This window comes from Colossoma macropomum, unplaced genomic scaffold, assembly GCF_904425465.1.
Source record: "Colossoma macropomum unplaced genomic scaffold, Colossoma_macropomum, whole genome shotgun sequence".
Lineage (NCBI taxonomy): Eukaryota > Metazoa > Chordata > Actinopteri > Characiformes > Serrasalmidae > Colossoma > Colossoma macropomum.
This window is the reverse complement of record NW_023494795.1, coordinates 20,324,815-20,348,484: the sequence shown is the minus strand read 5'-3', so window position 1 is coordinate 20,348,484 and position 23,670 is coordinate 20,324,815. Positions and strand designations below refer to the sequence as shown.

The 23,670-nt window shown below is 37.6% G+C and overlaps 1 protein-coding gene across 2 annotated transcripts in view; it reads right to left on the bottom strand.

Moving 5' to 3' along the window:
* LOC118815569 (1-phosphatidylinositol 4,5-bisphosphate phosphodiesterase beta-4-like) overlaps positions 1-23,670 on the bottom strand; it is a 92,699-nt gene that overhangs the window by 24,469 nt on the left and 44,560 nt on the right. For both annotated transcript variants that reach the window (XM_036581777.1, XM_036581778.1), the window contains exons 7-25: positions 20,710-20,853; positions 18,646-18,725; positions 15,830-15,883; positions 15,580-15,661; positions 14,914-15,014; positions 14,412-14,469; positions 12,098-12,206; positions 11,519-11,729; positions 10,323-10,416; positions 9,410-9,489; positions 8,245-8,329; positions 7,882-7,972; positions 7,519-7,608; positions 4,598-4,695; positions 4,400-4,492; positions 3,598-3,748; positions 3,378-3,462; positions 2,681-2,805; positions 373-424 (exon numbers count right to left, since the gene is read on the bottom strand). In XM_036581777.1, coding sequence (XP_036437670.1) covers positions 373-424; positions 2,681-2,805; positions 3,378-3,462; positions 3,598-3,748; positions 4,400-4,492; positions 4,598-4,695; positions 7,519-7,608; positions 7,882-7,972; positions 8,245-8,329; positions 9,410-9,489; positions 10,323-10,416; positions 11,519-11,729; positions 12,098-12,206; positions 14,412-14,469; positions 14,914-15,014; positions 15,580-15,661; positions 15,830-15,883; positions 18,646-18,725; positions 20,710-20,853 — 1,883 coding nt within the window. The remainder of the gene's footprint in view (positions 1-372; positions 425-2,680; positions 2,806-3,377; positions 3,463-3,597; positions 3,749-4,399; positions 4,493-4,597; positions 4,696-7,518; positions 7,609-7,881; positions 7,973-8,244; positions 8,330-9,409; positions 9,490-10,322; positions 10,417-11,518; positions 11,730-12,097; positions 12,207-14,411; positions 14,470-14,913; positions 15,015-15,579; positions 15,662-15,829; positions 15,884-18,645; positions 18,726-20,709; positions 20,854-23,670) is intronic.

Here is a 23,670-nt window from a genome sequence, read left to right as displayed (position 1 = left end):
CCACGAATCGTCAAACACAAGAACACACACGCACTCACACACACAGCAATCAAGTTGACAGCGCCTGCTTTCTAATGACGGGCCTCTACTCCTCTGCATTTCTCCAGTGCAGAGTAAAGTTAGGCCCAGTAGAATAGCAGAGATACAACTCACAGGGGGCTGTAATCCTCAGAGAGTTTGTTCCCTCAGGCCAAGCCTTTAGATGGGTGATCTCCATGCAGCAGACAGCCGTGTGTGTGAGAGGGCCGATATTTAGTGAGTGCTCATTTGTGCTAATGCAGATCGTGGATATGGGCTGCCCCTGGCTATGTCTAATGAGATGTGACACACTTTAATTGATGAATTCTGCTATGACGAGACTCCCACACTCACCCACATGCGCCGTTATACTCAAACTTCCCCTGGTTCAGCTGCATGGCCAAGTCTGCAGATACAAAGAGATGAGAGAATCTTAATAAGCTTTCTTTTTTTCTTTTACTAATCTTAAGTACAGTTCGGACTGGATTAGTTTTACATGGTGAGGCACTGTAACTTAAGTGATTACTGACAAGATCTGTGATTTTAATCCAGTAAGAATCTGCAATGTCTTTACAAGCTTGAGAAGTAGTAATTCTTCTGTATTTCATCAAACTTGGAATTCCCTCAGTAAAAGAAGTTACTGACCTTCATGGTAAAGTTATAGCAAAACCTGCAACAGCTGTGCACATGTTGTTTTTTAAGATGCATACCACTAATGTGAGCATGAGTTTCCTTTTTTTTGTAAGAATTTAAGAGAATTTCAGGGAAAGTAAACGGATACTTTAGGACATAGAAATCAAAATCACTTACAAACTGCATTACAGGAGAGTGAAACCAGCTCAAACAGGGCTTTAGTTTACTTCAGACTAATTTTAGAACTGTCAAATCAGCTGAAACACAGTAGTCTGGAACTGTAATAAGACGTCATTGATCGCTGGTTATCTCTCTGTAAAAATGTTAAACAACGCTAAACACAATTCTGTACGGCAGATACCAATAAAACTTTGCCATATTGCCTTAAAGCTTCAGTTTTGCCTTTTTAGAATGAAGGGATACTACATTACCAACCTCTGAGTAATACAGTGATAACATTTTGAGTATTATTGTAATCATGTGAATGAGGCTGCCTGCTCTCTGGAGGTTAAACAGAGGGTGACGATCCTCTTCATCATTATACAAAGCCCCTATTTCTCCTGTTTCTTTCTTTCATTCACCCTTTCTTTGCCTGACTTTCCTGCCAGTTCACCCCTGAGTAGCTCTGCAGGAGCCATATGTTCTAAACTTAGAGCCGGGAGCCAACGGGGCGGCATCTGTTAAACAACATGCTCCTTTGTGTATGAGAGAGTGCATGAGGCCATTTGACATGCAATGGACTAACTGTGTATTTAGCCTCGTGGTGACACTCTTGGCCTATTTGAACAGCTATCCTCATAGTCGAAGGAGCATTTTTTGGAGACAGTCGGCCTATTTTATGCATGAGGTGCAACATTTGAGTGCTGGATTTTTTAGCAGTAAAACCGCCCTAAAACACTGCAAGTACTTATGCGATGCCTGTATATAAAAAATAAGATGAAGATCCAGAGAAAGAGATAGAAAAATAGACCTGTCGTAATTATTATGCAACTGTCTGCTCACGATAATATATGCTAACTGCAATTATATTCCACAACTGTTAGCTTTCACAATCATGTTATGTCGCAACAAACAGAACATGAACAGTGCGTTTTCACAGGTTGGTCTGCGGCAAATGCATTTAAATAAAAGAAGGTGATGGGTCTTATAAGAACAACCAACTTTAGACACACTTTAGAAAGCAGCATTGAGTAATTTTGCAACCAGCCTATGTATTGCTTTAACATGATGCATCTATGCAAAGATGATGATTCAACTGCATCAGTTTTAAAGATATTATAAAAATATATAATAAATTATGTGTTGATTTTTTTGTTTTTATTAAAATATAGATTTATATATCCATAAAAATTTCATATTGCACAACTGTTAACATAGGTTATCGTTTACAGTACATAGTCACTTGATCCATTTACTGGTACATGCACCACTGCATTGTCGACTGCATAGTATTTATTTTACTACTGTTTTGTACTGCACATTATATTTTTATTATTGTTCTAGTATATTTTATTACATATCTTTACTTCTTCTATTTATGCATCTGTAAATAGTGTATAGCAGTACATTTGCTCCTGGTTTGCTTTTTACTGTACTTTGTACTGCTGCAATAGAAGACTTTCTATCTATCTATCTATCTATCTATCTAGAGTTGAAATTTCAGTGCATTTCCAAAAAATTATTCTGAATTGAACCAATATAATCTAATCAAAATTCTAACGATGAGCAGGAGATAATGATTTGTGTATACTGATACTGATTTGATCTTAAAGAATCGAATCAAATCATTGAGAGAGCCAGTGATTTACATCCCTGCTTGTAAGTAAAAGGGTTTCCAGTACAGATACTAGGTTTAGTTTCTCAAACATGTACTGTGCACAGAGAATGATGCACATTCATTGGACATGCAGTCCCTTGTGTTGTGTCCATGTACGATGCACTTCATTCCGTGTCAGAAACATGTTCATTTGGTGTTTACTCAGTAGTAGGGTTGCTGGGGCTCTGACAGTGCCCCAGGGCAGAGCTGTACCTGGGGTTTGGAAGTTCAGAGACACCATCTGGCAGCCAGCGTTCCAGAAGATCTGAGGCATGTAATTACTGGAGTCCACGCGGCCTCCTTTGGGGTAGATTCGGCTCATCTGCCGCTTGTTGTAGCTGTGCGTTGGCCGATGAGGAAAAGGCACACAGGGAGGGGCATGCAAATGGACAGCGCAGTTATTTATAACTCGCAACAGCAGGGGTCCAAGCTGCATTCCCAAGAGAGGGACTGGCAGCTATGATGGAGCTAAAGAAGTCAGTTTTAAAAAAGCACACAGGCACTTATGGGTTTTAAAAGTGCGAATGAAATAGCCCTTTTGACTTTCCTCACAGGGAAAAGGACTTGCAGGACAGAAATGGCTGTAATGATTAAGAACTGATCATATAAAAAGGGGTGCAATGGATCTTACCACTTTATTGTCCACCCCCTTTTTACTTATTTCCTTGCAGTTAATTAAATTAAGTGTACTGTTCTATTGCACAACAGTGCCACCACCTGGACAAAGCCTGCATAACCTGTTTCAAGTTCTGCAGCAGAATTACACAATTTAAAAAGTGAGGCTGTTGTGAAAAGCTGCCCATAGAACCAATAACAATAATAACTGATCTAAACACATGGTGGATAAATGCAGAGTAATTTCCTTACATGTAGCATTAAACATACTTTCCATCCATGCCAAAAAGGATACTTTACAAACTCAATAGCGTTGGTTTTCAGGTAACCTAAGCCAACAGACTCATTGAAGGAGGACATGTTGTGATGGATATTTTTCTCTGAAAAGACAAAACAGCAGGGAAATTAACAAGACGGCATTAGTACAGTCATTATGTTTACAGTATTGCCTCAAACTAACCAACATTTAAAGCCTTTTTTTGTCCATTAGTAAAACAACAAGTATTAACTTGTACCCTCTGCGACTTCAAAGCTCTGAAACTTGACAGGCTGGGCGTAGTTGACCATGGCAGAGAGGTAAGGGTGGATGTTGGTGGTGGCTCCTTCATACTTATATGAAGCAATCAGCTGCTGCTCAGCATCTGCTTCCTCAGTGGCATCCACACTCTAAAGCAGGACACCAGCACAACAGCTCAGCTATTTCACCATTCAAAAGCTATTCATATTTGACAACAGTCATATGCAAAAGTTTATTTTCTGAAAATAAGGTAACACATCTAGAGAACAAACTTTTTTTTGGTTTGCAAACACTACTGCTCTCTTTCTATTCATTTGCTGATTGCAACATATTGAGAAAAAATAAAACATACAATATATTGACCAAGGGCACCCACACTTTTGCATATGAAAGTATAGTACAAACAGGCTGGACACACCTGATTCTATTGATATCATTTTTAGACATTCTGATCCAAAGTACACATGCAAATAGTAAAGTTTATGCCTATGTACAATATGAATTTATCACCAAAAAAAATTCTTTTAATTATTTCTTTGTCCCTCTCAAACAAGTAGTTTTTAGCGGCCTGCAGAATTTAAAGATCATAGTTTTGATGTGCTCACTAGCATTACAAAACGTAGATAACAGTATAAATGAGAAAAAAAAACTTCGATGAGAAGGAATGTTCAAATTTCAACTGGTCCTGTATATATAAATTTAGTCATTTAGTAAGTGTGTGGAGGAATTCATATCTTCAAATGTCTTAATATCTGAAACCAAATACATTTCTTAGCAGTGAAAATGCTGAAATACTGGACCTTCTTTTTGTTATCGAGATCTGAAGCCTCTGACACATCAGTTGTGTCTGCTTCTGTCGTCTCAGAAATCTCTGTGATCTCGTCATCAGGAATCTGAGCGGATGGCGTCAAAAGGAAAAGCAGGGTTTAAACAAGTTACATTAGCACAAGACACTTACTGGGCTGTGGTGGGATGAGGATTTTGAGAGAAAGGCCCACCTTCTCCTTCTTGACGCTGTTTTCTTGTGTGTCTTGTTCACTGGGCTCTTCTGATATGTTGCGAGGTTTCGTATCTGAGTTGACTTCCTTGCCATCAGCTGTAAACAAAGCAGTGTACAAGTTGAAAATCAAAGTACTGATCGTTAACCACTTTCATTGTGAAAGAGCTGTTTTCTTCCAGTGAAACTAGAGATACTTGGCTAACTAGAAAGCCAGAGTTTGTCAACACATATGTAAAGGTGTTTAATTTTGTGACATCACAACCATGAAATGTATGTAAGTGTAATGTGACAATAAACATGATTTGATTTGACTGATTTGATTTTGATTTGTATAGCACTGCTGACTGATATATTTCATTAACTGAGCATGTGCTGAATAGGTACAGTGCCCTCCACAAATATTGGCACCCCTGGTAAACATGAGCAAAAACAACCTGTAAAAAAATTCTTCATTGCTTATCCTCTTGATCTTTCATTCAAAATAATAACAAAAATGCAACCTTTTTTGAAGTTCAATGGTTAAAAAAAAACAAATCTGATCAGGAAATGAATATTTTTTACTCATATCTGTGTGCGCCATAACTATTGGAACTCCTTCATTTAATACTTTGTGCACCCTCCGTATGAACAGATGACAGCTCTTGAGTCTTCTCCTTCTCCTCTCCTAATGCTTAATGAGACTGCAGAACACATGGCAAAGGATCTGTGACCACTACTCCACACAGAACCTCTCCAGATCCTTCAGATTCCTCTTAAGCTCATCCCACAGGTTTTTTAAGGGGTTTAGATCAGTGGACTGGGGTAGCCATGGCAAAACCATGAATCATTTTTGTGTTGATTTTGAGGCGTGCTTTGGATCTAAACTATCTTTGTGTGTACACCAATCTTACCTCTGGTTATTGTTAACAAAAACCTCTATTTTGGTCGCATCTGACCATAAAACATGGTCCCGCAGAAAGTTAGAGTAACATCTGGCAAACTGTAGAAGCTTGGAGTTTGTTGGTCCTTGACAGCAGAGGCTTTCTTCTGGCAACCTCCCCAAACGACTTGTGATTTTATAGGTGGCATTTGATTGTAGTTTGGGAGACGTTGTGACCCCAAAACCTAACTAATGTCTGCAATTGCCCACCTGTGATTGTTGGGAGACCATCAAACCATCCTCCTCACCAAGCATGGGGTCAGTATAGACATATGTCCTCTTTCAAACAGATTCCAGAAAACGGCAGAAATGGGCATTTCAACTGTTTAACTGTTTTCTTGTAGCCAGTATTTGTGGAGGGTGCTGTATATAAAAAATGACATTATGCAAAACACATGAGTCTGCAAAAGCAGAAAGGCCTTAAAGTAAGTTAAAAAGAGTTAAAGTTAGGGCTGCACTATAAATCGCATTTTTATCATTATCATGATGTGAGTTTCCATGATAGACAGATCATTAAAGGCGGCAATAACCGAAACAGATCAAATTAAATTACACATGCAATGTAATAAGATTGCGGGGAATGTAGCATTAGGAGCTGTGTCTAATATCAGAGCAATGGTTCCCTCAGGGAGTTTGAACCTCGGTGCAAAGCCAATGACTTTAAATGTGATGATTATTCTCACTCCCAGAATGGGGTGTGAAATGTGTCAAACAGTAATTGCTAGTGTCACAACAAACTTGCATCACCATAAAAGGGCAGATTAAGGCATTAAATATATTGTATTGTATATATTGGACAAAACTTTGTATCTCCCTTCTTGTTGTCTTTTAATTTTTTACATAACTTGAAAATGGCAACTGCTATTTACAATGAGTTTAAATGTCCTAATGAATGGACCCATAGAAATACATTAACAATACTTCGGAGATGTTTTCCATTTTCAGTAAAATTACCATTTTGGAGATTCAAGGATTTGTTCCAACAGCATCAATGTATTTTATTGTTTTTGTAGACCTTTGCAGAAATAAAGATAATATTTAAAAATACTTTTCTTTGTAAAAAATGCAACATGCCTATTCACATCATGTTTTATTTTGAGTAAAAATAAGTTAACACATCTTTCACACAACAGTATGGCATTTATCTGCAAATGTTAATGCACAATTTCTATTTTAACAAGTTTCTATTTTAACGGGTTTAACATATTGGAAAGAAATAAAACATAGAATATAATAAAACATAAAACACAAAATGTGCCAGAATGTTTGCATTTTATGTTTTATTTTCCTTCCCTATATGTTAAATTATGCAATTATGCTATGTTAAACAGTAAGTAAGTATTAAAATGTGCAGTGGTTTCTGTATGTTCTCTGTAGAGGATCAAGAGCAATCAACAAAACATGTCATTTGACTAGGGGTGGCCAAATTTTTGCATTCGACTTTACACTTTATTTATTTGTTTCTGTAGGCTTCTCATGGGATGCTTACTGAAAATGGAAAACATCTCCTTTCTTCTTACAGTGCATAAAAATGTGCTTGCAGTTGCAGTTATTTTGCACTTTTTTACTTATTATTTTTGCACAATAAAGAATGGGGCTTATCTAATTGACTTCTGGTATTTGCCTAAAGGAGAGATTTGTTGGATTTGTTTTTAATGAAAAAAATGTGTCTGTACTTGTTGCACACCCAGCATAATATTATATTTTAATTATAATTTATCACTTCTCACATTGTCATTGCCTTTCCCAACAGCTTTATAGAACTTTGCATTGTGCATGTCAAACAGCTAAGCAAAGGTAAACAAAGAGTTAAATAATTCTATATTCATGAAAAGCATGAAGACAAAGCACAGAAAAAGCCCAGATTGAGCAAATACATACAGTGGCAACCTAAATTGACTATAACAGAAAAACTAGTGGATTACTTCATTCAATAAAAGCAGAGTTCAACTGTGTGATTCCCAGAATGATAGACAGCTGATTAAAGAGCAGTAGCTGACCGTTGTCCATGTCGTCTTCATTCTCATCCTCTCCTGCCTGCACACTCATCTCTCCCGCCTCCATGTGTCTCTTAAACGACTCCAGTTGCTCTGCACAAATACACACATGCACACCATACAGCAAGGTCAATCAACAAGCAACAATTTTTTTCTTTGCTGTTGGCAATAACATTAATGCATGCATATGGTAGGATTCTAAAAGTGGGAGTAGTTTCACTAGAGACATCTTGAAGTGATTCAAGTGTGTCCAAGAGCACAGATGAATAGAGTCTCCAGCCAAATCATCAGAGTTAATGCATTCAGAAGGAAAGACTAGCTTTATAAGTATCAAGATGCACAACGCGAAGACATGATGGTACGTACTCTGCTCAACTTCAGGTTTTAAGCGTTTGTTTTTTATGAGGATCTTTCTCTTGAGGTCAGTTGGAGAAGGGAGGGGACGACCAGGCTCAATCTAAAAAGAAAAAAAATATATATTACAAATATTGAAGTGTTTTAATGTGGACATGACCTCATCTTACCTTCTTACACCCTGATATCCAGATGTCAAAATTCTATTCTACAGTAAAACAGAAAATGCCTTGTGTCTATGAAGGGCAAATTCTTCCATGTAGCCTAGTATTAAAAAATGCTGATGCATCTAAATGTTCCATAAATGTTCCATGATGTATAAACATGGTCTTGCATAGATGCAGTGTGTGAAGAGTGAGTTAGAAGATCACATACGGGGAAGCCCTCCAGTGGCTGTTTGAGTAACAGATCTCCAAAGATGTCCTCACAGTACTTGGCCATCTTATACTGCTGAGGTTTACTACACATGAACAGAACACACGATAAAACAGAGAACAAAAAAGTTACAGAAATTCAATAAAAATTTTGAGGAATCGCATCATCACCCAAAAAAAGAGGGTAACCCTTAATTCTTACGGTTCACCGTAGATGCTTTGGATCAGCCATGTCAAACTGGGGACCTTCCAGGCCAAAGTTCTGCGGAGATTAGTGATTACCCTCTTCTAATCTTTTGAATTCAGCTCATGAAGGCCTTACTAATTAGGTGATGAGCTGAATCAGGTGTGTTTAATAAGGTAGTGTGCTAAAGTCTGCAGTGTTTTGGCCTGCGAGGACTGGAGCCTGACACATCTGATTTAGATGCTCAGTTTGTCTTTAACAAACATTCAACTAAATATTTATTAAATGTAACTAACTGAAGTAAAAAATGCTACTTCACAAAAAGTTGTTACACAAAATGTGCTGCCTACAAATATGCTGCCTGAGACATTATTTTACAACAGTTCTGAAACCAACTTCCACCCTAAAACTTTTTTTAAGTATATGCAGGGTGGAGAGCTACATGCAGGGCAGTGTAAGGCGAAATAGTCCCCAATAAAAATGATTACTTTATGTATTTTTTTAAATTGACCATAATTTTACCAATATCAACCCAATGAATTAAAATTTAAAAGTGATGTGTGGATCCACTGGTCATTTTAGACAGTAAATAAAATGGCTATATTTGCATTGTACACATTGTGACCAATGATTCCCATCACTACCACTGTGAATAAAATATTATTAAGTTTCTCTACAAGGCATCATTTCAGGACTGAATTAAGCAAGAATTTTGAAATTCAGTGGAAATCCCCTTCAGCTTTAATCTAAATCCTAAATCTAATTCTAAACCTAACAATGTTGATTACCAACTGTATTTCACTATATGTTAAAAAATTTGAGCATCTGTTGAAAATCTATAGGGTTATTTAAAAACAGCTTTTTCCAACAGCATGTCTGTAATGAGGATGTCAGAAAAAACAAAATCGTACTAGGAAAAAAAAAAACAGAAAATACAACAGTGTTTGTTTACTCTGTCTGCAGGCAGCTGAGCTCAGCTTACCTGCAGTGGTTTTCAAACGACAGAATAACAGGATATTCCGACGTCACAAAAGCTGTCTCTTTGATAGCTTGTATTACATCCTGTAAAAGCAAGCAGTTGATTAATTACCCAATTTTTCATTATCCTTTTTTCATTCAAGCAGAATCCGATTATTCCACCCACTGATGGCATAAAGCTTGGATAAACAGTAAGAACTCTGACACAATGCAGTATTACTACACTTCAGTATTTTCAGTTTCAATTGCTTGTATTTTATGACTCAACTGCCTCATCTCTTAATATCTGTTATCCCTAATTGTGACTGATTACTTGCAATATAGGTAAAATGGGCAATCTAGGTAGCTATTACGTTTTTGAATACGTATCAATTTCTAGAGACAGGAAACCTAATAATCACAACCTCAAAATTGTATAAATTCACTAAAAACACTATAGTATATCTTTGCTAATGCACATTAAGTATGTTACACCGCAGAAGTGACTACTGTAATACTTTTTTCACAATCAGATTGAACAACAATTTGATTATTACAGTGCAATAATCAGGATAGTGTGGCTCTGATATTTTGGCCTGTTTTTTACATGAGGTGACTGCTGTTTTGTCAATGTACAGAGTGCACACAACAAAATTTCACATAAATGAGAATACTTTTGCTTATATCTCACCACATGCAGCCTGATCACATTACTGTTTAGACTAGTAAGCCACAAAAAAAAGAAGGTGAAGAACAAATTTGAGCACAACAAAATTATTGGCAAGAGTTTAGCGGGAAACAGAGTAACAGTTTTTGTGTATCTTAGCCTCATACCTCCAAAACCATGATAACACTGTATTTTATAAGAGTAACTAACATAAAAACCTGTGGTTTTATGTGTAAAGAACTGAGTGTAAACTTAGAGTGTGTGTGCTCACTTTGAAGAGAATATCTGTGCACATGGCCTTCCCATGGGTGATAATGGGCTCCTGATCCTCACCCTTTCCGTCCCAACAGTCCAGCTCCACACACCTGAACCCACACACACACACACACACACACCACACACACACACACACACACACAAAGATTAAACAGCCATTAAAAAAATGAACAGTGAAGTGATTTGCCTACCTGCTACTACACACTACACATAGTTTTTTCTAAAACTAAATTTTTCTTATGCAAATGTTTGGTATTGTTCTCAACATGCTTATCTAATTAAATGGAAAGATCCACCAATTTTCAAAATCTCTGCATAATTCAGTCACTGTGAAATTGTTCATTATAATAAAATTACTGACTGATATTTCTTTATCTTCTTTAGTGGTGTTGAGAGGAACCAGGGATCGCAACGTCAACGAAACAAATATAGTCATTTTATTTACTAACCAATGACCAGTGAATCTACACGTCTTGTGAATTTTGTTTGTCATGTTGCTCACAGTAAAAATCTAAAAAATTTGTTTTCCTTGAGGACAATTTTTCCTTATAATGCCGTGAATGTACCACTATGAATGTATTTTAAAAATAGATTTCTCAAAACAATGTCTCAGGCTTGTGTCACGCTCAGACAATCTAACCATACTCATTTTGTGTAATAAGCTTCTGTGAAGTAGCTTTTAGAGGCATAAAACCCTTTAAAAACTTTTAGAGGCATAAAACCTTTTGTGTGTTTCTGTCAGCACCACTATGAACAATTCTGAGTCTGTTTCTCTAGAACAGATCATTTCAAATCACTTGACTATTTTAATTAGGTATTCTAATTCTTCTAACAATTGTAAGAGTGATGTACCTGCAGGTCACACCATGTAAGATTTACATCTGTCTAGGTTACATGGTGTATCATTTTAATTATTTGACAGGTTTTGTGTTGTTTATTAGTTAAGGTGGCTTTAACTTGGTTGGAGAAGAAGGTAGCATGATTATATTAAGCCTTGTTCTTTTTCTTTAACATTGTCTCTGCAGAATGATACTTGAAAACCTCTGCTGTGGTCACTTCTTTGTTCATTCCCCTGCTTCACCAGCTCATTTTTTTCTTAGGGCCACATTATTGACCTGTAAGCATCCAAGAAGTAAACCACAGTCTCACAGTTTTTCAAAATCACACACAGAGAAACAGAGCAGTGCTTACCTGCATCCAGAGAGCAACACCTGTCGGTACATTTCCACAGAGGATTTGCCTCCAAACTGTCTGCCTGTCAGGTATGTATTGTGTGATGAGCTGATGAAGTAGTGAGCCAATGACTGGTCCATGTCTTGGCACACGTCCAGGCGGTCCAGAAACACGGGTGCATTCTCATCTGACATCAAGTACCGGCAGAACCCATCACTGGACATGCGGCCTGCAGTGGGAAAGCACCAGGTGAAATGTAAGAGCATTATTACTGAGGTGTTGTATGCCTTTGTTGGGCAACAATTTGCCCAACAAAATTTCAGATTTCAGGCTGGAGCTTAGCCATTTTTTTCACATGCAAGATTGGGCTCGGTTTGTTTTCTAATGAGGGCAGTAGAACAGAACAGTTTGCAATACTTCAATTCTGCCACAAGATGGCAGTATATTATCAGTTAATCTGGTCAATGAGTGCAAGCATATCATGCTGTACGTTTTCCTATATTTCCTCTTAATCTCTCAACCTTTCTGATCTCTTTCAGGCTCCTTTAAAGAATAAGCTGAGTGTGGCTCTCTGGCTGACACTCCAAAAGAATTCACCTTTCTTCTTCAGGTCCTCATCTCTCTCGTACTTCTCAATGATCTGCATGACTCGTTTGGGATCGTAGAAAGGAAAGAGGATCTCATTCAGCCGGGGGTCCCGCTGATTCTACACACAGCAAACGGCAGTCTTATTAGCGTGGCCCTTTCAAGCATGAGGTCAAAGACAGAACATAATCATCACCTGCCTTCACGAATCATTAAGCTCCTCTATGACTTTTAAGACACTGCATGAATGGCATATATGTTCTCCATCTGAGTGGAGTGCATTTGTTAGCTGCTTTTTTAAACCAAACTGCCAGTGCAGTGCACAAAATGGGCCAATGCACAAACACACAGCTAGCTAGGTGGTGTCTGACAGGAGAAAGCAAACCCAACACTTACAGCAATAATTTGGCAAAAAATCTGATGAGTATTGAATAAAACATTACTGGAATGCAAAGTTTGCTGGAGCTATAAGGACTAATTGAAATAATGGAAGTTTGTACCTGCAATTAGCATTGTGCAAACTGCATACCTAAATAGTCACATACTTCAAACAACGTCTGAAGTTCTTAGGTAATCTTTGGTGGAATTGTTAAGTAATCCCAAATGAGGCTTGCTTTTGATATACAGTGGCCCCAAAGAATGTCTGGACATTTGCACCACACTTTGCAGTGTTTTCATTTCACTGAGTTAGAAAACAAAATGTCAAACCAAGAGGCATTTATTTTAAACAGACTCATACTATAATCTTTTTAATCTTAAAGTTTTTTAGTGAAAATTATCATTCGAATATTTTCTTTGCAGACTTCAGTAGATTTGCATCCATAATGCCATTTTATCCATCAATGAACACAAGCTCACCGTTACCAGAAAAACTTTTTTGTTTCCATTTCTATCTGTCCACTCAACAGCTATCTTGGCAACACAACTGGTCAGTTATTTCCAGTCATTCAAGACCAGGCTCCTGTCTCTTTGAGTGGGGAGAGACCTAAACCCCCAAAACTAAAATTCACACCAGTGTTTCACAAAACGGATTTGAAATAACTAGGAAAATGTGGTAAAAACAGCAAAAAGTAGTTTTATTGTTTGAATCAAACTACTGTGCGCGCATACCTCCACAATAAGAGGGAGCTTTAACATTATTCTTCAGACTGTTGAGTTTGTTTTTTCAACAAATATCACTTTGTTGAACACTTTATGAAGTAACCTAAAGAAGCAAAAGGTTACATGGTTAAAGTGTCCAAATACTTCTTGGGCCTATTATATGTTATATTATTATGGTAACATATAGTTATTTTAAAAACTGGACAAATGTACATTGTCATAGCTCAAACAGCAGCAGCAATTATCTCGTAGCAGAGGTGCGTGATATGGCAAAAATATATCATGATACTTTAAGACATTTTCATATACACAATTTGTATCACTATAAATTTTGTTTTTTTGATGTTTGATAAGACAAAAAAAGTGCCACAATTAAAAATATCATTAAAGCCTCAGTAAATTTCCTTTGGTTCAATGTTTTACATGCTGCTCTGCTGTGAATCCAATTACATCCAGTTATGTTCTCTTTGTATGAAAACATGTAGAACTGATGATATACATGATATGCTCAAAAATAACTTATCATTAAAAAAATATTATTTATCATGATAATGCAAAATATTTTAATATTGTTCACCTCCATCTTGTAGCTAAACTTTGTCTGTACTTGGGAACATTTTTAGGTAACAGAGGCAAGTGTGTGATGAATTAGACTTGCAGTTTGCATGATGCTCTCTGGTATTTGCTTCCACTATTAGTTAGCTACATTAGCCTCATAGCTCCAGTACAAAACTAAAGAAATAAACCTGGAACACCAAACACATCTTAGCCAATCAACTACATTTGTGCTAAGGAGAAAAGTTGTGTAAATTAGATTCTTGGCCAAACTGTCACTTACACAGAGAGTAAATGTAGAAAGGGAGGAAAGCAAGATGGCTGGGCTTAAAGATGTGGAGTGAAGTGGACACACGCTGCCAGTGACCCGTACCTAGGGTAACTAATTTCAGCCACATTCAGGGGTAAAAGGACTAGTGCACTTGCAGCGACACAAATGCGAAAGCACATACACACACAGCCGGAGAGAAAGCAAACACACATGCACACAATGCACAAAAAGCGAGGAGCATCTGGAACAATGGGCCAGCAAGACCCTAACAGTAGCCATGGTTACATAACATGGGACAGCGAGATTGGCTGGGAGGTAATGAAGGAGCGGGGCATGCAGACACAAGGGAAGCTGAGTAAGCAGTCACACAGAGAAGTTAATGAATGATAAAGAGCTTACTTCATTCAGAAAGCTGACTAACTGGTCTACAGTTAAATAATCAGTTTTGTCCCCATTGCTGCAAAGAAATTAATTAGGAGAAATCTGTTACATTAAAATTAACAAAATAATTAATGCTGAAGAATGACAAGCGGATTAGATATCACAAAGCATCTCCTTGTACACTGTGCACTGTGGCTGTTCAGAGTCAAAATACATGTTCTTAAACCTCTTTTTTTAATGTTAGTTGAAATATTAAAGGTTAATGTTGAACAGTTGAAGCAGGTTAGGTTCCTTCAAGGGCGTTAGCATAGCCATTTAATGCTAAATACAAAAATATGCAACTGGATTTCAACCTCGCAAGCATCAATTCAAGCTGTCACAGTAAACCAAAATAAGGCTGCTGAATGTTTAACACCACCATAGTGCATCACAGAGCAGGGAAGGAATTCTACTTGGCAGTCAAAGTGTACACAAATCACTACAAGTGCTCTGTTTTCCTCACACTTTCATTCAGACGTACATCTTTTTGAAGAGTTCTTCGATATCTGTGCGTGGGCAGATTTTCTGAGTGAGAGCATAGAAGACATCGAAGGTGAACATGGAATGATCAATTTCGTCATTCTGGAAAAAACAAAACAAAAAAAGAGGCATTAAATTTTTTCACCATCTATACAAAACTTCAAGGCTACTTAATGTTCAGACCTACAGTGTAACAGCTGAAAACCATACACTCTGAAAAATGCATTGAATTTACTTGAATTCTGAATTTTACTTTTGGTGGTCTACTAGGTCTTGAAAAGTTGTTAGGAGTCACATTTTCTCTGTATATCTTTTAATAATATTCTGAGCTTCAGTGTTGGTAGCTCCTGTTTTTTCACTTATTTTCCTTTGATGCTCCCCTCTCTTATGCAAGTGGATTATCTTATAACTAATCTCCTCAAAACTATCTCCTGAAAACTGATTAACTTAATGGGTGGAAAACAAATAAATGAAGAGTGGTCTCTGATTTTTGCACAGTATTGCATATCGAATCAACATAATTACTAACAGTAAATAAACTGAAAGACAAAATTGTGTTGATGTACTCAATTTTATCCATTTGCATAGGATGTACATACTTAAATCAAGTAAACTGAATGTATCACTTTTTGTAGCTCAACAGTAATGAAGCAGAATAACCTCTCACCTTCCCACTGGGCAGGCCGAGCTCTTTAAGGGCCTGGAATATCCCCTTCTCTGTTTTGCCAGAACCAAAAGTCCTTGTGATGCTGCAGCAAAGAACAGGAACACGTGTACCACCAGATCATCTTTAATACAGACCTGCTTCATTCAATTTGTCCAATAATTTCAGTGACCTCACTAAAGCTCTTATAACACAAGATCAGCGGAGCTGAACGAGCCGGCTCAGAATGAACAGATGTCTGTGTGGAACTCACCCTCTCACTGGGATTTTTCCATTGACATTGGTCAGAAAGGACAGTCTCATCCAACTAAAAAAAGGATTAAAAACACAATGTCACAGTTCAGCAGACATGTCTTGTGTCACTTATGCATTTAGGTCGTCATCTAAAACCTAAAAGCTTTCATTATGCTCTGCTATCTAAATAACAAAGGAATAATGGTTTTCACATTTGTCTTATATTTTAGACAAGACGATCTGATTAGAGCATGTCTGAAGGCTGAGGACAGCTGGCCTTCCTTTCCAGCACAACCATGAAAAGGTCAAAAATATATTTCTAACCAGGACTATATTAGTGAGAGGTAGACACCACAAACTACAGGGAAGACGAAGGTTATTCTTTACAGCTTCCAAGTCTATTTAATAAAAATACTGTTTGATTAAATGTTAACATTAAGCCACTCATTGCATACACGTGTTTAATGAATACTGATGTTAAATGTTAACAGAGGTGAGAGAGCAAAAATAAGTAGCCATAACAATGCAGTCTGAGTTGGACAGCCATATTTAATGATTTTTTTTTTCCTCATAAATACAAAATGCGTAAACATTGACTAAACTGGCTCTGACTGAAGATCTCCTCTACAGTGCTGTACAAAAGAACTTCAGCAGTGGTTGGGGGGGAGGGTTGTCTGCTTATATTGAACGCAGAGCTGCTCAATTTCTTCATATGTGTTTATCTCTTCTTGTCCAATTTATATGACTTGATCTTGCATTTATTTTGGCAAAATTTAATTTCATGGATAATTTCAAATAAAGATTTCATTTCAATGCAACATCTAAAACCGTTTCAATACAACATCTAAAAATAAAGGTGTGACACAGTGTATTGAAATTTAAAACTGCATGCTATAACTTTCAATCTCTTCTAAGGGGCTCTCATCTGCTGTGTTTTGTGGAAAACACTGTCATCAAAACTAGAGCTTTTTCGTTAGGTGGCGTGGCATAGCTAAACCTGAGTCAAACCGGCCAGTGTAGTATATAATTAAAGTTCTATAGAATGAAACTTAAACACATAAAATACCAAAAATCAAATCAATTTTGACCTTGATTTGTAAGGAACCTGAAAATATGTGTATTAGATGAAAAATAACAGATTCTATGACATGTTGCGATTCTGTCTTGAAACCTTCCAAATCTATAAACAAAAACACACAATCTTATTTTTAGTCAGGCTTCGCGTTTGCCATAAAATAAACTCAAGTGGACCCAAAGACATTAGATACTTTGACACAGGCCAGCTTGTAGGTAGTAAGATGCAGGATCTCATTAATGCATCCATGTTTGCAGTTAAAAAATGGTCACAAATGTCATGTATATGAAGTAAAAAGCCAGAAACCATGGTAAACATATCCTAAATCAAATGTGGCTTTATTTAACAACCAGTTCAGGAGACGCCGAACTGGCTAACAGATTAATCCAGTAACAATAAGAGTTGTACATAAGCAGTACATGATTTTAATCCAAAACACATTTTGTCAAATTTGGCAAATGTCTCCTCATAGTCCGCTAGCTCTCCATATTGTTTGTGCGCTGTACAAAAAATGAGGTGTACATACACAGTCCTTGCTCTGTCGATGGGAAACAAAGCTTCCCAAGCCGAAGGACACAACACTAAGGAGAGATGGCTCAGTAGTTGCTAGATCAGCAGTTACATTCAGGCACCTGCTGCACCATTTACAGTGGAATGGGAAAATTTGAACAAGAAGCTGGTGAAAAAGAAGCTGACTGCAGCTTCATTGAGAGTTAAAAAGGCTTAAAAACGCATGAGGAGGTTGCTCCTGCATGACAGGTGGGTTACACGTGGGTTAACTTATTTTTGCTGTTTCACAGAACAAGTAGGTCAGTTTTGTTTTGTTCTGTCTGCTAATGTTTGTGATAGCAACAGGTTAACAACGGTCAGCAGCAACTGTAGCAACAGTCTGCTACTCCACATCCTAGCTAATGTTACGTTTCCGAAAGGTTTTATGGCTGTAAAGATCTAAAAAAAGTTTACCAGACCAGTATCATTCTCTGAATTTGGGGGTGGAGCTTCTGAAGTAGCACTGCATGGGAGGGGTGTATTTGTTGATAGTTCAACTATCAACAATTGTCTTCAGAATTTTATACTACGCCTACGCTTATTTTTTTATATTTTATATTTTTTATATTTACTGAAAGATACTATAGAGCTTCCTGCTGTCCAGATGGTTCAGATGAGTTGTAAAATAATGAAAACATAATACTTGATGCTTCCCCACAGGCATCTAAAGCTGAATTCCAGAGCGACCTCACCATAACAATGCAATACACATTGTATTTTTAGGATGTAAAGCACATGGACATGGCTTGAGAACTCACTCATTTACCGAAGTTGAGCCTGTCTATAGCAGTGTGAAGCAGGGGCAGCTTATGAGCATCATTTAAAGAAACAGCCACATATGGTATTTGCAGAACTTACTTTCAAAACAAGAAGTTAAATAGTTTAAAAATAATATAATAATGTGATTTAATTAAAGAATATAATATAAACATTCAAAGTAATATAATACGATATAATACAAATAAAAGTGTTAAAAAGCATATCTATCTACAGCCTACATTAAGCTTTAAAAATCAAAATGTACGCTGTAGAAATAAAAAAACAGAAAACACAAAGATGCATCGAGAGTCGTTTTATTATCGCATCATGGCACCCTGAATTGAAAATGACTGAATTGTAAGGTGCCTAGAAATTTCCCACCCCTAATCGTTGCACCCCTGCAAGCTGTACAGTTTTCTTGCAACATAATGGGACCACAAGTGGCTACTTACTGCTTCTTAAGACATGTCATCGGACACACGTTGTTTGCCTTGAAGTTGTGAATGACTGATTTCAACCCCTCCATCCATTTCTGTGAGCAAGCAAACACAACCACAAATTAGACAAGACAGCGGCTGTCATGACATAAACACCGCTTAGCCGCTGTCAACGAAAAAACAAACACTTCAAGACGGGATATTCTGCGAGAAAGAGGGAAAATAAACTATGACCATGAGGTTGATGTTTACAGAAGCTTTCTCAGATGCCCTTGAGAAAGGTTCCTGCCTGTGGAGTAGCACAGTAACCAACAAACAGTTTTTTTGTAAGTCACTTGAAAGCAAATGATGTGGTTAATGCGTTACTCTCTCCAAATAATAGTGCTCCAAATAACAGTGCTGTTCAATATTGCGTAATACATAATATTGAACAGCACTTGTTCTCCCGATATGATCGCTGTACAAAGACGTGATGAATGACACAAGCTGCACTTGACTGTATAATTTATGATGACAAACGAATCATATTATTTTCAGCAGAGATGTGTATTCACTGTCCTTTATAGCTCGCTTATGACCTTAGGGTACATGTGTGTTTTTTGCACTGACACTATTACTGCACTTCCGAATGAAACCAATGTCACATGATCTAAAATGACTGGCCATAAACAAGAGATGTCATCTCATCATACATCTGTCAGTCTATCCCTACTATTCTTCTCCATTGTCCACCAGATGGCACTGTGCTTTGGACCCCGTCAGACATCAATCGGTGTGCCACAAACGGGTTGAGATTACACTGAAAGAGGTATTCCTCCTGTATGAGCTGTGCTAACCCCAGGCTGCCTTCGTAAAAACCCCTCTTTGCACTCACACACTGCCTGTGGCTCCAAGCCAGGCATGTCAGTGTAAGCCTGCTCCACACAGGATCTGCAGCCAGAGCACAATATAAGTGCAAAAAGCAGGAACAAAGGCTCTGCCAGAATCCTTCCATCCTGCTACTGTGCAGGTGTCTGTTTGAGTGCGACTACAAAACAGGCCACAAAATATGGAAGCAAATGATTTTTCAGAGTTTTTCAGAGAAGTGATTTTTCAGAGTTTCAAAAATAATTGACAATTTGCCAAGAAACAATGTAACACAGCATGTTTTCCCTAAGAAGTTTGTTTCCAAAATATTCCATTGGTATGCAGTGATGTGGTCTTACTCAAAGCCTTCATGATTTCTGGTGACAGCAGTACCTTATGCTGAGCACTGTTTCAATTATTTACAAACTACTGATTGTTAATCAAGGCTTCAGAAACATCTAAACTTCAGAATTAGAACTAGCACAGTTAATCATATTTTTATTATGAGTTTCCACAATGAACACATCATTAAAGGCTGCAATGATGGAACGGATCAAATTATATTACTCGCTTGCAGCGCTAGAAAGATGTAATTAGAATGCTGAGAATGTAGCGTTTGAAATCTGCACTCCCCTGAAAGGGAGGGGGGTGCTTGAACCAATCTTCCACATGTAGAGAAAGTGACTTAACCACTCTTCCATACAGCCAGTTACAAAGCGCCCCCACATACAGCTCAAAAACTACTCTTTAACACTAGCCTGCTTTAAATACAATATGTTAAAATGGCTACTGTCACAACAGACCTGTGTTACCATAAGAAGCATTTAAAGGAATTACACGTGTGTGTGTGTATATATGTATATATATATATATTTATATACAAATATAAGTATATATGTTTGTTTACAAAGCTAATGCTGTTTTAATGTTATTTCCAGACTTTTGTCCTGTAATATGTGTGTGTGTATGTGTGTATGAGAAATGGGCTTCTTGAAATGCTAGCCTAATTCAAGCTCTGGTTGTCTGTGCAGTGCATCCTGTTCGAGAATTAGGCATGGAATAAACTCAGCATCAACTTGCTGCATAAAAGGCGGTGCTTACCGCGTAGTAGACTTATCCTTCATTGTTTTATTACTTCATCTAATGCTCCTAAATCACCCTCTGTTTACACATCTGTCACGCTGGCTAGTCAAAGCATAGATTTCCATAGTGATATTCTGTGGTAACGGTTACCTTGGCAGTGTCTGCGCTGTCAGCCACCATGTACATAAAGCTGAGGTTGACCAGGTCAGGGCCACTGCACATGCAGATGATGCAGCCCTCTAGATCTGCTTCGTTCTTCCCCGCCGCCTCCAGACATGCCAGGATCTTTGGGTCCTGAGCCAACCGAGAGAGATTTAATAACAAACAAGGGACCACAGATGTTCGACACAATGCATTCAACGTTGTCTGTTATATAGGCAGCGTCTCACCATTTTCATCAAATTCACTGTACACCTCTTGAGAGGTTTAAAGCTAGCTTGAGATGACCTCAAGTTCAAAAGCAATAAAACTCATCAGCCCTCCTCCATGCCCATCTTTACTGTGCCAGACCATGTTGCCCCTCGGGCTTTTATCTCTCTAATAACAAGCCACAGGTTATTACTTAAGCAAAGAACAGAGCAGAATTCTACAGTTAACTCTTACAGTGTTCATCTGTGCCCAGCAGGTTTTAAATAAACAAAATGACTATTACAGTATGAGTTATTCATTTTTCAGCATCAGGAAAAAGCAAAAACATATTTCACAGAAAATAACAGAGAAGCTTCAGCAATTAAATATAATAACAAATGTTTCAGTATTTAGTTTGTCCACCTTTAGCATTTATTACAGCTTCCATTCTTTTTGGGAGACTTTCGGTTTTTCCACACCTGCAAAGTTCAGTCTTAGGAGCTGGTTGCATTTTCTGCTTCTTAGCTCTGTGGGGGATCTTGACTATTGAAAAACAGGGTAAAAGTGGCTAACAAATAATGCAGAGAAAAAGCTGGACTACAGCCTGTAGACATGCACCCATATAGTGTCCCAAACGCATTCAGTGATGCTGAGGTTTGGACTTTGGGGTGGTCAGTTCATTGTTCTGAGAACACCAGCAGCTCTTCTGTTTGATATGCAAATTTTCTTCTTTGTTGTCTATTTCCTTCACTCAGTAAAGGCTTCTTGGCAGCAATACATATTTTCAGACCCTTAGTGTTGAGTTGTCTTCTCACACAGTGAACAAAAACACCTGTGGATTTTTTCAGATCTGAACCAAGAATGGAGTTTGATTTTCTCCTCTCTCTCTGAGATGAAAACTTTTAAAGCTACCGTTTCTCTGATGGTGACAGTTTTGTGCACCTGCAAGGTCTCACATGGTTGCAACATTTTCTCTATATCTTTTAATAATTTTTTGAATAGTTTTGTTAAACTCCTGTATTGTCACTTATTTTCCTTTGACTTTTCTTTTACTTATGCAAGTATATGTTATACCTCATCTCCTCAGAAATCTCTCCTAAAAATGAATAACATGCACTTGATGACCGTTTTGACTGGAAATAACATACTTGACGGGTGGTCTCTGACTTTTGCACAATACTGCAGGTACTAATTTAACCCCTTAAACTCTAAAGGTCAGACAAAAACTAAGCCTAATCTTGGACTGCAACATTTTAAATGGAGACTGACCATTGAAAGGAAACTATAGTCCAAGTCTCTGTCTATGAAATTAACTCTTATAACTACACAATAACTAAGCATTAGTTTCATATGTGTTACTGAGAATTCAAGTGGGTATTAAATAACAAGTGTTAAAATTAATAACTGAACATTACTTACATTGGGAATTTCACTGTCAGAATTAATACGCACATCAGTACATTTTTAGATGCAAACTCAACATCACATTTTGTTTGATAGATCAAAATCTCTTTCACTGTAATTATACCAAGGAAACATTATGAAATCTTACACAACATAGACTAAATCATCTACTTTAAATGACCTTGTTATTTGCTCAACTGGAAATATTGCATTAAACTTGCATCAAAACCTTTGCTGAAACAGACTATTTTTACAAGGTTATCTTTAAATTCCTGCTCATGAGGCTACAGGACAACAAAGGCACACTTTTAGCTTAACATCAAAATGTCCTCACAGTTACATTTTAACAGCACATACTGCACATATTAAGCCGGTGTACTGAATCAGCAGATCAAATCAACTGCGACGCTTGTTTGTCAATTTAATACTGTAGCATCTCCTGAGACATTGCGCTCCCACAGTCTGTCACGACCAAATAATGAAATAACTTACTGGTGTCAAATTCATTTAATGACATGTTTGAAAACGTACAGGACTGAACTGCCAAGGAAACAACGTGCGTTTCCAATTTGTTGAGCGTCTGAGAATGTGACTGAAAAATTGAAGCGCTCAACTCTATTAATTCTTTTTTAACGCTTTTTGTTTGAAATAGCAAAACAAAAGAGAGCTCTATAATTGTGTAATCTACTTAGGACTACAATAGTGATGTGCCACGCACTTAAGTCACGTACAGTGACAGACAATGGCTCATGATCTGCCTTTGTTCTGTTGTTTATGGGGTGCATACTGGCAGAATGACAGCACAACAGAACGCCTCTCTCTCTGCAAACACCACAAACATCACCTCCTGATCTATTCCTGCAACCACATCCCCCCACATACAGAAATACATACAAATATACAAATATGCACCCACACACACAAAAAAATGTTTCTAAGACAGATCTACATCTGACATTATTTCAGTAGAGAGAGACTTTCCATTATTCAGGTCCTTCTAAAGAAAGGCAAATATTAGAAAGGAGCAGGAAGAGCCAGTGACTGGGATGGGTCAATATTTGATGCTCAGAGTATATACACTGACCTGCCACTTCACTAAGTACACCTCCCTGTATCTACACTCTTTGTCCATTTTATCAGCTCCACTTACCATATAGGTGTACTACAATTACAAACTGGAGTCCCTCTGTTTCTGTGCACACTTTGTTAGCCTCCTGTTCTTCACACAGACCCCCAGAGGACCATCACAGAGCAGGTATTATCTGGGTGATGTATCATTCTCAGCACTGCAGTAACACTGACATGGTGGTGGTGTATTAGTGAGTGTTGAGCTGGATGAGTGGATCAGACACAGCAGTG